The sequence below is a fragment of the Amia ocellicauda genome, chromosome 14 (genome assembly GCF_036373705.1).
Source record: "Amia ocellicauda isolate fAmiCal2 chromosome 14, fAmiCal2.hap1, whole genome shotgun sequence".
NCBI classification, from domain to species: Eukaryota; Metazoa; Chordata; class Actinopteri; order Amiiformes; family Amiidae; genus Amia; species Amia ocellicauda.
In genome coordinates this window covers 19,583,585-19,600,029 of record NC_089863.1, presented here as the reverse complement: position 1 = coordinate 19,600,029, position 16,445 = coordinate 19,583,585, and the positions used below count along the sequence as shown (strand labels likewise).

Below are 16,445 nucleotides of genomic sequence, written 5' to 3'. Positions count from 1 at the left end.
CACACTGCTGCTGAGTCTCTGTGTGGGGCCTCTGTCCCTCTAGATCAGCTCTGTGCTTGTACTCAGGTGCTGCTGATCTCCTCCTTTGATCATCTCGTCTCTCCTCTGTCCTCAGGAATGGCTTCCCCCAGCAGTCTCCTGTCTGAGGAGCAGTTCCAGTGCTCGATATGTCTGGATATATTCACCAGCCCAGTCACCACTCCCAGTGGGCACAACTTCTGCATGGCATGTATTGGAGGGTACTGGGACAGCAGTGATGTGTGCCAGTGCCCTCTGTGTAAGAAGACATTCCCTGTCAGACCTGATCTGTGTCAACACCTGCATTGCTGGGATAGCTGAGCAGCTGAAGAAGGTGAGGAGGAGCGCTCTGTTCAGCCTGGAGAAGTGCCCTGTGATATCTGCACTGGGAGGAAGCTCAGAACTGTGAAATCCTGCCTGGTGTGTCTGGTCTCTAACTGTGAAATTCACATGCAGCTGCACTATGGAGGAGCTGCTTTCAGGAGACACACACTGATTGAGCCTGTGAGCGACATTGAAGACGGGCTGTGCAAGAAGCACCAGAGAGTCCTGGAGCTGTTCTGTTGAGAAGACCTGAGAAAGACCACTCGGAAACACAGCACTGTCACTTTAGGGGAAGAATGGAGAAAGAAGAAGGTGGGTTTTGGTATTAATTTAGATTTAAATATTATGCAGGTCAATTCTAAAATCATACATTTGTAAACACTGATCACAAGTGTGCAAGTTGAGGAATATTTCACTTGAGATGACAGAATGACATTAGCAGTAAAAGCCATGCGCAGCTCTTAAAGTGCAGACCCTGTTCTAGAAGGCTCTGTGCTGAATGTCAGTGGGAGAGTCTGCAACCCAGTGTCAGTGAGCCATCAGCAGTGACTGGAGTGCTGTGTCATATAATAATTGTAGTTACAATCAGTCGAGCCTTAACCCAAATATAATTGAAGGAAAATCAATAAGATTGTCCTGTTTTATTCACATTGTCCGGTTCTCCATTAATTATTGCTTAGTGTATTTTAGTCTTTTCCAGATTAATTTCCTGTTGTACACAAGACTGACCCTGATGTGATTAGAAAATGCACCTTCTGATGCAGAGTCAGACACGCTAACGTTGTACCACGAGATCTTCTGAGAAGAACCGGGCTTTGAAATGCTTTGTTGAAAGTATGTTTGTGTTGTGTTGTGTTAGGCAGTTGAATAGGTTCACTTACCCTTAATACACCAGTGAGATATCCGGATCATCCACAAAGCAACACTAAGCATAGTAGTGGGTATAGCTTACTGTTAGTGCGTGTGCTTTAAATGGATCACACCTGGCATCTGGCTCTGATAATTCCCACGCTTCGGTGAGAGTCTGCCTATAACTTGAAACCAGGAAGTGCAGAAGAGGCAGGTTTAACATCGTATGTGTGTCAACATGAAGATGAAGAGGTTAAATTTCACCATCCCTTTTAAAATGCTTTTGACTTATAGGCGCTCTGCAAGCTTACCAGGAGTGCTTGCATATCTCTAGTCTGTTTCAGTTTTGACAGTTGATGAATACACACTGTGTTTCTCGAGGATGAACACAGTGGCTAAAATCCCTAAAGCAGTGTGAGTGATGAATCATGGGGGCTTGGTTTCTTCAGTATTTTTTAAGCACATCTGTCACATGAGTGATCTATCACTGTAGCATATGCAACCTTTCATGTCAGTGATTAGCAATAAACAGAAATAGTTAACACTACACTAAGTGTAAGAAGATGCAGAAATACAGTGAGGGAAAAAAGTATTTGATCCCCTGCTGATTTTGTACATTGGCCCACTGACAAATGAAATGAAATGATCAGTCTATAATTTTAATGGTAGGTGTATTTTAACAGTGAGAGACAGAATAACAACAAAAAAATCCAGAAAAACGCATTTCAAAAAAGTTATAAATTGATTTGCATGTTAATGAGGGAAATAAGTATTTGACCCCTTCGACTTAGTACTTGGTGGCAAAACCCTTGTTGGCAATCACAGAGGTCAGTAGTTGGCCACCAGGTTTGCACACATCTCAGGAGTGATTTTGTCCCACTCCTCTTTGCAGATCCTCTCCAAGTCATTAAGGTTTCGAGGCTAACGTTTGGCAACTCGAACCTTCAGCTCCCTCCACAGATTTTCTATGGGATTAAGGTCTGGAGACTGGCTAGACCACTCCAGGACCTTAATGTGCTTCTTCTTGAGCCACTCCTTTGTTGCCTTGGCTGTGTGTTTTGGGTCATTGTCATGCTGGAATACCCATCCACGACCCATTTTCAATGCCCTGGCTGAGGGAAGGAGGTTCTCACCCAAGATTTGACGGTATATGGCCCCATCCATCGTCCCTTTGATGCGGTGCAGTTGTCCTGTCCCCTTAGCAGAAAAACACCCCCAAAGCATAATGTTTCCACCTCCATGTTTGACGGTGGGGATGGTGTTCTTGGGGTCATTCCTCCTCCTCCAAACACGGCGAGTTGAGTTGATGCCAAAGAGCTCGATTTTGGTCTCATCTGACCACAACACTTTCACCCAGTTCTCCTCTGAATCATTCAGATGTTAATTGGCAAACTTCAGACGGGCCAGTACATGTGCTTTCTTGAGCAGGGGGACCTTGCGGGCGCTGCAGGATTTTAGTCCTTCACGGCATAGTGTGTTACCAATTGTTTTCTTGGTGACTATGGTCCCAGCTGCCTTGAGATCATTAACAAGATCCTCCCGTGTAGTTCTGGGCTGATTCCTCACTGTTCTCATGATCATTGAAACTCCACGAGGTGAGATCTTGCATGGAGCCCCAGACCGAGGGAGACTGACAGTTATTTTGTGTTTCTTCCATTTGCGAATAATCGCACCAACTGTTGTCACCTTCTCACCAAGCTGCTTGGCGATGGTCTTGTAGCCCATTCCAGCCTTGTGTAGGTCTACAATCTTGTCCCTGACATCCTTGGACAGCTCTTTGGTCTTGGCCATGGTGGAGAGTTTGGAATCTGATTGATTGATTGCTTCTGTGGACAGGTGTCTTTTATACAGGTAACGAGCTGAGATTAGGAGCACTCTCTTAAAGGGAGTGCTCCTAATCTCAGCTCGTTACCTGTATAAAAGACACCTGGGAGCCAGAAATCTTGCTGATTGATAGGGGATCAAATACTTATTTCCCTCATTAACATGCAAATCAATTTATAACTTTTTTGAAATGCGTTTGTCTGGATTTTTTTGTTGTTATTCTGTCTCTCACTGTTAAAATACACCTACCATTAAAATTATAGACTGATCATTTCTTTGTCAGTTACTTTTTTCCCTCACTGTAGTTGACACTCTTATACTCTTAAAAGTGTAAGCAGATGCTTTATTTAGTAGAGAAATGTTCTTTAACTCACTTGTATCAAGATAGTTTTCTTAAGTGGTCAAATGGTCCCTGCTGTTGGGTAAAGCAGGAGATTTCGTGTAGAAATTGTATCATTGTACATTTTTCCCCTTGACAAGCAGGATTTGCCACCTTCAATGTCACCCACCAGAATTTCCAGGAACCCCAAAAATAAACTTAGATTTCTTATCACAGGCTAACCCAACCATTTCCAAGCAACCAAACAAACTCATTTAACCCCTGTGCTGAAATAAGCCACCTTTAGAAAAAGATGTACCTAAATCCCTTTTTAACAGATTTTACAGTTTTCACATTCGGGAACAAACTCCCCAGCGATGTGGTTGAAGCTGAAAATTCAAACATTCAAAAATAGACTGAATAGTATACTTGGATCACTTCGTTATTAACAGACACCAAGATGTGTTGAATGGCCTCCTCTCGCTTGTAAACATTCTTAGGTTCTTATATTCTTATAACCTCTACAGAACAAGTAACAAATCTAGGTTTTCATTTTAAACCTGTGACGCAACGAAAAAACAATGAAGAATCACATTTTTTATAATGCATAAACTTGTTAGTCTTTCCAGAATTCACAAACCAGGACATACTTCTCTCTTCTTTTCCCAGAAAGAAAATGCCATATAGAGAATGTGAAGAAAATATAATAACTGAGACATCCTTCAAAGTAAGACAGCTTAGTGTCGTGGAAGGAGACAGAATTCAGTCCTAAATAGGCCGATTCTTTTGTTTGTTGTTTTCTTGAGAAATCAGTGTTGTGTTGAGTGAGCAGTGTGTGAGCTGGAATTTATTTATTTCCATTCCATTCTGATTTACCAAACCTCCCTGGGTAATAAAGGCCATGCCACCAGGTTTATATACCTGTATTTAATCAAGTGGGACTGGGACTCAGACAGTGCCAACCCCTCTTCTGTTATAGTGTATTTAGTGAGGAACACAGTTTAATACAATAATAAAAACTCTATAAACTCACCATATTTATTGGAAGTTTAATTTTAATCTGCTGAAGTTCCTGCCTCCTGACAAATGCTTTTTTGCCTATTCTAAATATTCTCTTCCAACACATTTTAGGCCCCATCATTATTATAATTATATAATTATAATTATTATTATTTTTTTTTTGTTCCTTTTAATGTTCTGTGTCTTTTTGTTAGAATTAAAATAATGAACCTAAACAGATGTACTGTTGTCAACACTTTATTCAAGGGGAGGGGAAGGTAGTTATGTTACTGCAGTTCAGCCTTATGGAGCATGTGCTTTGTTTGCAGCACAGGATACAGGTTTGTACTTTATGATTTGCAGGTCAAAGCTTTGATTTGGTCTAGCCCATAGTTTACTGATTATAAGTAGTACAGTACAGTGGTACCCCATTGAAATAACATGCAATTACCTATAGAAACCTTTATTCTACTATATGGACATCATATAGATGATCCTATAGATATATTATAGCTTATTATAACATATCTGGAATATGTTTTATATAGAATTGTATAGGAATATCTATAGAATCCTAGTCATACTTACAAAACCCTACAGAAATATCTATATAATTCTATAGCAACACAATTTTGTGGTAGGTATTTAGAACGTGTTATAATGTATTAAATACTATCTACAGTATGTTGTGTTTTGTCTAAAGGCTTATGATTCTATAGAGAGTATCTATGAAATTATGTTGATTTCTATGTCACTTTTATATGATTCTGCAGATATTTCTATAGATTTGCATAGATATTGTGAAGTTATTCATTTGGAATGCTGTACATATTCCTTCTGCCTTTTTATAGATATTCATATACAATTCTGTAGATATTCTCATATGATTCTATAGAACAAATGTCACAATTCTGTATAGAAACCTCTAGGTTATGCATGGGTTAGACATATCCATGTAATTGCATATAGTTATATTACAGGTAACCTATACATTATTTACAGAAGGACTTTTCAATTCAAATTGATTTCCACTGAAAACTTTATGCATCACACACAATTATTACCATGATTCACATATTGTAAAACAATTACTTAACAGATTACTAATTACTTAACAGAGAACAGAGACAATAGATTATATACAATTATCTTCTCTATCAGTGTAATACAATAATCAGTGTAAGGCAAATTGATATCAAGTTAAAAGAACATTATATTTAAATAATGCTTGTGTTTCAGGGACAAATCAGCACAGAAACAAACCATTTTACCACATTCAATTTTACAATGAATTTTAAGTCAGTATGTACTAGATAAGCTGTAAACTCACCAGCTGGAGATAAACACGTCCCTGTCCTTCACTGTCAGAAGGTTAATAATCAGACAGCAGTTGTGTTGTGTTGGTGGCTGAATTATGATTCTTTAGATCTGCTCCATTGAAATGACTGGACTGACTGCTGGAGGTTTCAGATTGTCTCCGGCTGGCAGGTCATTCAGTTCACCTGGGAATTTCACACCTGATATAACTGATCTTAATATCATTGTTATTACTCTCACTGGTTACTGTTTCTGCTCCCCCAGATAATCTGCCTCCTTCAGTCTGTGTGATGGACAGGAGAGATGATCAGTGGGGCTGCGTTTTTACCTCCCTCATTGATAGAGGGGCTGAAGAATGGATAGAGTTTCTCAGTGAAGGTGTCAGTGAAAGTGTAGATATGAGACCTGGCCTCCACATTGTAAAAGGACACCTGCCCTCCCTCATAATCCACAAACACCCCCACCTTCCAGGGCTTTGGGCTCAGGGGGAGGAGGACAGAGGGGCCAGCAGCAGCCATGTACTCACTCCCATTCCTCAGAACCACAGTCCAGTAACCATTCTTAGGGTTCACTGTAATATTCCCCTTCCTGTTGATGGACTCTCTGGCGACTCCTAAAGTCCACATAGGCTTCTCCCCCACCTCCACCTCCCAGTAGTGTCTCCCTGAACTGAAACCCTCCTTTCCCAGGACACTGACAACAGGATTGAATCTCTCTGGATTGTCAGGGAGAGCCTGTCGTTTGTCTCCCAGTCTCACTTGTTTCCCATCCTCAGACAGGATGAGACTGGGCTGAGCTGTATTGGGGTCCAGAGTCACATCCACTGTGGAGCAGAGAGGACATATTGAATACAGTCTCACTGATTGTGACTTATTTTTTACATTTTCCTCTTTCACTTGTACTTAAAACATTATGAGAGAGTGAGAGAGAAAGAGATGAGAATATCACAATTTCCACTACTGCTTTAAAATAAAAGTCACAATCTGTATTGCATTTAATTCCTCTCCAGTCAGGTTAGCTTTGAAGAGTGGTTAGGTCTTTATTCAGAAATAATGGAGCTCTACTACAAAATCAATTTTAAACTGAGATATTGTATTTGTGCAACTCCATACATTCCTCAATGTCAGTGAATATCAAAGCACATCATGAATGAGGAGTTTATAATCTGTACTGCCTTTCCATTTGTCTCATTATGGCAACATGAATTGAGTTGTTCTTGGTTTCTGATGACATTTCTATTTGCCAGGTGAGTAATTCTGTGCCAGTAGCTGCTGAAGTGACTCCCAGGTTAATGGCTGCAGGTGTTGATTGTGAGCACATTGCCACACATTGTCCGTTTTCCTGTTTGTAAAGCACTGGGGCTCAACACTGTAACACAACACCCTGTCAGCCTTTTATTTCACAGCTAGAAGCCAGTCCAGAAGCTCATTGTGTCAGACACTTTACCAGTCTAACACTGGAGGACGACAATGTAAGGAGAAACATCACAGAGCAGACACAGTAGAGGCAATAGATAAAGGGCCCTATTTAGTATTGTTCACAAACTCCAAACATAATTGTGAGACAGTGTTTCATACAGCCAGATTCAGGTGAGCAAACAGACTCATGTGACTTGGCATCAGTGGTGGACATGGGCTGAATCATGGACACACAGTATCTCACAAACCATCAATATGAGCTGGCATTTGAGATTCACTTGAAAAGGTTAGGCTAAACACATAGCTGAAATTACTACTGAAGTTATTACAAAATAAGCAAAACAAAACAATATATCTTTATCATTATGCCATAAACATCATAAGCATCAAAAACTATATAATTGTGGTACACCTCACAAATTGAGATTATCTCAAAAGATTGCATTGCAGGGTCACTGATCACATGCTGTCGTCACCATCCTTTTGGTATCAAGAAACTCATTCTCTAGTGCAGACGGATATTGAATGATGGTTACTTAATCCACCACTGTGCGGTGATTGACTGGGCGCTGTCTGATGAGCATTAGCCCCCGTCGACAACATGACTGCTAAATTTCTTGCACCCTAGTGACAGTGGCTGGGTTTCCATTGCAAGTTCGACCTTTTGCAGATGCAATATCTATATTATTAATTCATAGCATGTAGTGTATAGGATACTTACATCAACACACTCTGACAGGTCAGACTTTTATTCAGATGTCTTATTGTCTTTGGTAACTTCTTTCTATTTATTTTTTATATTTTATTATATTTTTATTGTCCATGTTTCTTCCTCCTTTTTGTAACACTAAGTTTCAAGTATTAATAAAATGTTAGCATTAATGGCAGTGACACATGAAACAGTGACGTAACTGAAAACTACTTTATCACATTTAAATAGTTTGAAATAAAGGAAGATGACCATTAAATCACTGACCTAACTGGAGGTGTCAGGATTAGGTCCGGAAAAGCAGGGCTAAAGGAAATTCCACTATTAAACCTTGTTGTCATGCATCATGAAACACTTAAAATCAAACAAATAATAATTTCTAATGACAGAAATTGAATCACAATATTACCTGCTGCTTCACAAATCCATGTCCACACTGAAAAAGAGAGGCAGACTGATTCATATCACCCTGACAGTGTACATTACAAATATGATATGTTTGTGTTTGTATTTTTCTGCATTGTTAAGGCCTTATTCATTAAAGCACACAAGGTTCTGCAATATGAGTTATAACTCATCATTTACTTATCTGAACCAGTGGGAATTATTCAACACGTTGGAATCGACAGTGATTTAATCCATAGTTATCTGAGAAAGAGAATACTACACAGAGGTGGATGAGATGTTATTACCATGGGATCTCATGAACACATTGTCTAATAAACAGGCTATAGGCCACTGAACATTGTCACTGCTTTAACTAGTACAACTTTTTTTTTCCAGAGTCCCAAGGCTCACGCATGACCTTGCAGTTTTTGGGTAGTTTTCCCTTTCTCAGAATTGTATTTGCAACATTTTCGTTATCTTTCAAGATGAGAAAACTCCCCAAAGGGAGATGGGGGTACTGTATATCCACGCCATCGCCAGGCAGACCAGCAGCATGCAGGTAATGAAGCCAGCCCTGAGGCCACAGCTTGACAAGGCCTCAACAATCAATAAATTACAACTCAGTGAACCAACAGGGACCTGCACCTCAACAATCACAATGAACCAGGAGCCGGACCACAGGCCATGCTGCACTGGGAATTTGAGACTAACTGAGGGGAAGGGATCAACAAATGCCTGCACTGCCCAGAACACAGGGCTCACAGGCCACGCTCTACTGGGGAAGAAAAACAGAAAAGAGACCAGAAGTGTCTGTATAACCCCAATTAGACTAAAGCAGGAACCAGGGCCCACAGTCATGCTCAACTGCCACTGCACAAGCAGGAGGGAAACCGTCCACATAAGTGACATCCAAGGCCAATAGCCTACCAAGATGCACAGACAGAGGCTGGCAGACCAGTACAAATGTATAACAGATGCAGAAGATGCCCTATAGAGAGTGGCAGGCCTCTCAAATCCAGTCTGTCGAACCTAATTAAATAAATGGCAGTCAAAGTGGCATCTTGAAAAGGGCCCAGGATGAAGCCACACCACGAGTAGAGTGTCACCAAGTGCTCAGGCACTGGGATTATTGCGGATTCATAGGCCACAGCAATAGAGTCAACAATCCACTGAACAGGCGTTGTTCAGGCAGGGTGTAAACTGGTCTATGCAACGGACCCCCCTGGTACAGTCCAAGCAGTACTGCAGTGTCCTCACAGGGCAAAGCAAATGCAAATGCAAATGGAAAATGCTTCACTGCATCATGTCTGCTCTTGTGATTTATTTGAACTAGGATGTATGTGTTGCATTTTATATTGAATGCAGTGTGTCCCAAAGTGCTTTGCAGGTCAATCTGTGACAATAAACATTTGCTTTCTAAATTCTAATTCAATTCTGCCATGCTGTTTTATGGGGATTTTAGAATCTGCTAGGATTTTATTTTTTATGAATTTGAGGACTTTACCTCACTAAAAAGGTGGCGTAGACAAGGTAACAGATCATTCAGTATTGCCCATGGCCATCTGTGGCATTTCGGAATAAGTCGGCAGGACAGGATCCCCAGTAAACACCAAGTTCAGAATGGAAGAGCAGGGGGCAGCAGTAGCACCCATGGCTAATGGCTTAATTATGCCTTTATTTATGGGAATGCCATGAGTGGCCAAGTCTAATGGGCAGCAGGGAGGCTTAAAATAAGGGGAGCGGAAGACTAAAGTACAGACTATGCTCTGGGCTCAGGGCTTGACCGAGGCTCAACAAATAGATTGTATTCATGCCACTTTAGAGAGTGATGCTAAGAGAGAAATAGGCCTGTTGACCCCGGTGGAGTGGTGGTGTTGGGGGCCACTAGATATCGCTGATGTTCCACAAGTTGACCATTATTCAGAAAGCAACATTAATACATATTTGAATGGGAACTACATCACATCATGCAGTTTCCCTATTGGAAATCCATTCACATTTGTTATGTGATTTACCTGGTTTAAGGACAACTCCCTCCTTTCCTGTTGAGAAGCAGATACTGTGTTACAGGTGTATTGTATTTCCACAAACAGATCTTATTTGTTTAGACTTTCAACACTTTTCAATGTACATTATACTTCAAATTTGATCATAAATAAACTGAAATAATGGTATCTGTTTTCTGCTTAATGTGAAGATTGCAGTGATTGAAATGCTTAAACCAACATACAACTTCTAAACTGTCTTGTATTGCTAAAATACATGTTTTTTGTTTGTTTCTTTACAAGGGATGCTTATTAATTTGCCCTGTTGATATAAATGTATTTTAATGTACCACTGATCAAATATATACTTCCAATTTACCTTAAATCAAATGAAATTAAAATTAAAATCATTGTTCAAAACAAAAGTCCAACTTACTTGAATATTCAGATAATACACTATTGACTGAAAACAGAATGAACAGTTAGAGAGCATCAGTATTCATCATTTCACAAGTTGCCATATTACTGAGAAAAAAGTTTTCCACCTGAACTAGAAAGAGATGGATTTCCTTGTAGTTCAATAAACAAAGAGATAGGGAGTAATAGTATTTGAAACTGTCCATCTAAGCTCATTTGTAATACTCTATCCTTTTCTAATACACTAACTGAAAATCATGAACTGATTGAGCCCTTCCCTGTCAGTGACTAACCAGATATGGATTCATATTTGTTCAGCAGAAGCTTTACAACATCACTTTCCTGAATATTAGATTTCCACCTCTTCCACAATGCTCGAAAAGCAAAAGCTAAATCTTGAATAGACTCATCTGCCCACTGCATACGCTCCTTACACGACCAGTGATCTCATCTTCATAGTCCTCAGATACAAGAACTAGTTACCTGCTCCCTAGCAATGCCCCACCATTCTCTAGCAACACCATAAAACATGTTACGAAGTGTAGCTAATATTTCAACATTAGTCAATGGCCTTAATGCGAGAAAATCACATTTTGCCAATATATAAAAAGGGATATTTTGTCTTCAGGTCTACCAAAAAAGGGATATAATTGTACTGGCAATTTTACAAATCTGTAGTGAACCCACTTTGATCATTACCACCCAACTGCGCCTCTACTGGTGTTTCAGGTACAACTATTTTCTTTTGTACTTTAACCCTCCTACTCAACACTTCATTTTGTTCAAACACTACCTTTAGATTAAGGTCCAGCTGCTTACTAACAGAATCCATTCCCTCTTCAGTTCATTCATTTAATCTGTTCCTTCAATACAGCACATAACTCCATCATGTCCTTCTGAATCCTCAAATGTTATATTTATACTTTGTGTGGTAGCTCTAATCACTTCTCACTAATCACTCTAATAATTTCCTTTCTCTCGGGATGTCTGTATATTGTGCACAGTCTGCTTCAGAAGCACAACAGACCTTCATCTTTTTCCTTCATCATGATCTGATCAGGAGAGTGACCTGGCACTGTAATTGTCTGTGTCCATGCAAACTGTGCTTCTGTGACACAGTTCAATTATGTTTAAATTTAGAGGATCACACTGGAAATCTCAATAACACAGAAAAGGATATTTGGCAGATGTGATTTGAAAAAGGGGAAATTGTAGGTTTGTAAGTAATTTCTAAAACCATAATTAAGTTACTAAATGAACAATTTTAAAGGGGTTTCTCTACAATATATCAAGTTTCCACTTTCTGAATCTTTAAAGTGAAGTTCTTTGATGACATAATTCAAACTGTCAAGAGCTCTCTGCAACAAACATCTTATTATGCCTTGTGTTGAAAATGATGCTTAAACTACTTTTCTTTTGTTGTTTTGTTGCTTCCTGATTTCCAGACCCTTATATCTGTAATCTGTTGGTTAGATATTGTTGGTTAGATTTAATGCCAAGTTGAAACACACATTCCACACTTCAAGATGAAAAAATAATACTAATGAAGGGCAATTTCTACTATAGTATTTATTTAACAACAAAAGGAAAGATCAAGGCAAACTCCCCAGTCTGGCTTCTGTTATTGGGGAAGCACATCTCTATGGGGAGATAACCTGCCTTCATACTATTGTATCTGCTCTGTAGTTTTGATTTCTCAATCTTCTCATCCAGCAGTTCCTTTCTTAGTTCTGGGCAACAGAGACAGCAATAGATTTATACTACAGACCACAGTATGATATAATTAAAAAATAACCTATTTCACCCAATGTTCTGACCAAGTGCCTAGATATATATCATATTTTACTGTTTATTTATTATTGATTGATAGAGAACAACTGGACTGTAATGAAGTATGGCAGTAAAATCTGCATGTTCACCAGTGTTGGATCTCTGTGAGGAGACGACTCTCTGTCATATTCTTGTGGTTTCTCAGTAAGTCTGAATGCTCTTGCACAACATAGGAGAACACTACCTGCCCGAATGCATAGTGCTAACTGTAAAGTTTGGTGGAGGAGGAATAATGGTCTGGGGCTGTTTTTCATGGTTCGTGATAGTCCCCTTAATTCTACTAGAGGGAAATCTTAACACTACAGCATACAATTACATTCTAGATGATTTTGCGCTTCCAACTTGGTGGCAACAGTTTGGGGAGGCCCAGACCTGTTTCAGCATTACAATGCCCCCGTCCACAAAGTGTGGGCAATACAGAAATGGTTTGTTGAGATCTGTGTGAAAGAACTTGACTGGCCTGCACAGAGCCCTGACCTCAACCCCATCGAACTCTTTTGGGATGAATTGGAATGCAGAGTTCGAGTCAGACCTGATCGCCCAATATCAGTGCCCGACCTCACTAATGCTCTTGTGGCTGAATGGAAGAAAATCCCTGCAGCAATGATCCAACATCTAGTGGAAAGCCTTCCCAGAAGAGTGGAGGCTGTTATTGCATCAAAGGGGGGATCAACTCCATACTGCGGACATACTGCGTGGGTGCAGACAAAGTTACAGCTATTGATACAGCATGATTTAGCAGGCGCACAAACGGAATTAAATCTGCTCCCCCATCTCTACCCGTCCCTGGTCTGAGGTAATCTTTCACATTTCCATCACAATTCAGAAATTTCTAACTTGTCCAAGCCAATGTGAATTCATATGATGAATAATTTAAGTGAGAGACTCCGTTCCCTTGTTACAGCCAGGAGTCAACCTTATCTATTTGCTAAACACAGAGATATACATGAATACAAACCATCACAGCTGGCATTCAAACTGCTGTATCTGCTCTGTAGATTGGAGATTTCATTCTCCTTGTTCTGCAGTTCCATCCTCAGTTCTAGATATCAAAGATCACAATGGAATTATATATTTAACACAGTATGACATCATATATGTTCAGCCATAGAATACCTCCATTCACATACATTACATTCACAGTTCTCAACAGCAGTCCTAGTTCAGATCAAATATATAGTGTTTAAACTTGAATCCCTAACAAGTTTAATAATAATAGAAGACAACAGGATTATAATGAAGTATGGCAGTGCATATTCACCAGTGTTGGATCTGTATGTGTGGAGACTGATCTCTAACAAATTCTTAACATATCTCAAAAAGTCTGTAAACTCTTGCTGGAGGCTGGAATGGTTTGTCTGTAGATTGGAGATTTCATTCTCCTTGTTCTGCAGTTGTTTCCTCAGTTCTAGGTGACAAAAACAACAACAGCATGATTATATATTAGAACACAGTATGACATAATAAATGGACCCACTTCACATGAGGTTTTGTCTTTTACATATATATGGGCTGTCCTGCACCTCTCCAGACTATTAGGCTACCTAAAAGCCAAACATGCGTTTTACACTTATTGATGATTTAATTTCACAATGTATGTGTTTTGATTGAGGTGGCACTGCTTCTGCAGTAGTTGGTGTCTGTCGTTTGCCAGCCTTTCACTGCACTGGACTGGCTGCAAGCGCTGCTTTTTCCTTTATAATATTGAAAAAAGGATTGAGCTGCAATCATCTTTTGTTCTTCTTACTATTGAATTTACTTTTTAATCCATACTGTCTTGATGAAAACACATTTAGCAAGTTGTCCTAAAATTGTAGTGTGAAAAGATTATTAAAACAAACAAATATATATTGTGAACTGTAAACAGACTGTCCTCAGAACTACAGAGTAGTCATTCCCATCAAATATATTGAATGCAGCAACATTATAAACAAAGTGTTTAAGTGCAAGTTGAATATTAAAACCATCAAGGTTTTCAAAAAGACTGGATTAGCTTAGAATGTAAGCCAATTGGCCAAAATAAATATTTTCTTTATATGCACCAACAATATCAAACACAATGTTAAAATGTTAAAGTGCCAGTTGAATTTCAAAAAGGTACATAAGCCTTTGCAATATGAATAACAAAAGGAAAATCTTGATTTTTTTTTTTTCACCCCAAGATTTTGTCTACTCTTTTACATTAAGCCAGCAACTGAGACAGACCAGTCGGTTTACATTATATGGGGACAAAGCAGCTCTCTTTTTCCGGACATTGTGTTATTAAAGTCATTAAAACAAGGCAAAAAAGTGCCGTGTCAATTGCATTATTTTTTCTTAATGCGTTTCAAACATTTCAAATTAATTGCAAAGATTAACACGCTAATTCTCCCAGCCCTAATATATATATATATATATATATATATATATATATATATATATATATTTGATTTACATGTGCCATGTGTCCAGTCTATATCTAGTCTAGCATAGTCTACTTGTCTGCTGCATGCATGTCAGTAGGTAGCTAATGTAGCATAGTTTAAACTTGTAGGAAAAACTGATAGAAAGTACAAGTCTGGCGCCCAAACACACAAGGAGCGAGACAAGACAAATAGTATCATTTCCTCATGTGTCCACTAACAAGCTACTTCTCGCTGCCATCCAGATGTTGTGGCTGAATCCCATACACCTGCTGCTAGCTCTGCTGTTGCTAACAGTGACACAATAGACATGGACAAGTGCAACGAGAACAGGAACTCCACAAAACAGCATTACATATGGCATGTTTTCTAATTTCATATCTGTACATGTTTTCTGTCTTGCATGTATAGACCTGCTTGATTCAATATACAGTGATAGTAATGCTTATTTTGTAGCGTTTGTATAGTCTATGATCTGGTAAGGGGGACAGGGACATGACTTTGTCATTATATCCAGTTCTCAAATGTATTTATTAGACATATGATTAAGTACCCTGACATTAGATTTGAACTACAATCAGCACTTAACACAAACTTATTGTAAACTCATTTCAAACTTATTATAATTCTTAGTAATATTCCATTATTGTGTTGACCACATGTAAAAGTATAAATAAATGACAGCACATATAAGTAGATGTGAATACCAGTTATCTCAGTGTTGCTGTTCTCCTGCTCACTGTGCCGTCCTCTCACCCTGAGGAAAGTGTGCTCGTCTTCTGAACCACGGGAAACTAAAAATAAACCAAACAAACAAACAACAAATATTGTGACACAGTAAGGGGCAGAGTACTTGAAGAAAGACATATTTGTATATAAGTTGTTCTCCCTACAAAAGGACCATGCCCAGAGCACTGTATTGTTAAACACCTTGAGAGAAAGATGTGGAGGGCGACTTGGAGAATGTTTACCATTTGTTGTAAGGAATTCTGTTTTTGTGTGCTTAATATGTAGTGTACTGGCTTTGGATTTTCGGACTGGACTGATAGCCTGATTTGGAAGACCACCCTGGAACAGAGCAGGACAATGATTATGGATGGACCCTGGCTTTCACACTCCAACTATAAGACTGCCTAAGCTATCTTAACTTCATCAAATACAGAGCTTCAGAGCCGGGACAAATTAATAGTGGCCTGACAATAGTTACAGCTGTGTGCATAGGTGAGTCAACCCCCAAACAAAGGGCCAGGCTTATTGTTTTCCTCACCAGAATATATATATATTTTGTTCACTTGAATGCTCAAACTGAAGACTTAGGGTAAAATGTGTTACAGTAAATGTCAGAAAAAAACATCATAGGAAGCATTCTGTTACAATGCTTTTAAATGTTATTTTACATTAGTGTAGTGAACTTTATCACAGTTGCTTCCAAATGGGTTTAAAATGCCTTTTAAATGTGTTTTGTTGTAAATGTCTGATGGCTATCTGGCTGATTGACACGTGAGTGAGGCCACATGTCGAGGTAAAAGTGTACAGACTGTACAGGTGTCACCCTGTCTAGATGAGAGCCCTCTATCAGCACAGCTGCAATATTCCTCACTGTCAGTCTGCTGTCCAGTCCAGAGTGGGAGCAGCTCTGACAGTGAA

General features: G+C 39.3%; 1 protein-coding gene and 1 pseudogene across 3 annotated transcripts in view; one reads left to right on the top strand and one right to left on the bottom strand.

Moving 5' to 3' along the window:
- Positions 1 to 117: 117 nt before the first annotated feature.
- Positions 118 to 16,445, top strand: part of LOC136767321 (E3 ubiquitin-protein ligase TRIM39-like) — a 260,729-nt pseudogene continuing 244,401 nt past the window's right edge.
- Positions 4,588 to 16,445, bottom strand: part of LOC136767872 (zinc-binding protein A33-like) — a 29,051-nt gene continuing 17,193 nt past the window's right edge. For all 3 annotated transcript variants that reach the window (XM_066721924.1, XM_066721926.1, XM_066721925.1), the window contains exons 4-10: positions 15,506 to 15,592; positions 13,658 to 13,804; positions 13,355 to 13,438; positions 10,586 to 10,612; positions 10,180 to 10,206; positions 8,187 to 8,213; positions 4,588 to 6,473 (exon numbers count right to left, since the gene is read on the bottom strand). In XM_066721924.1, the coding sequence (XP_066578021.1) occupies positions 5,929 to 6,473; positions 8,187 to 8,213; positions 10,180 to 10,206; positions 10,586 to 10,612; positions 13,355 to 13,438; positions 13,658 to 13,804; positions 15,506 to 15,592 (944 nt within the window). In that variant the 3' untranslated portion in view covers positions 4,588 to 5,928. The remainder of the gene's footprint in view (positions 6,474 to 8,186; positions 8,214 to 10,179; positions 10,207 to 10,585; positions 10,613 to 13,354; positions 13,439 to 13,657; positions 13,805 to 15,505; positions 15,593 to 16,445) is intronic.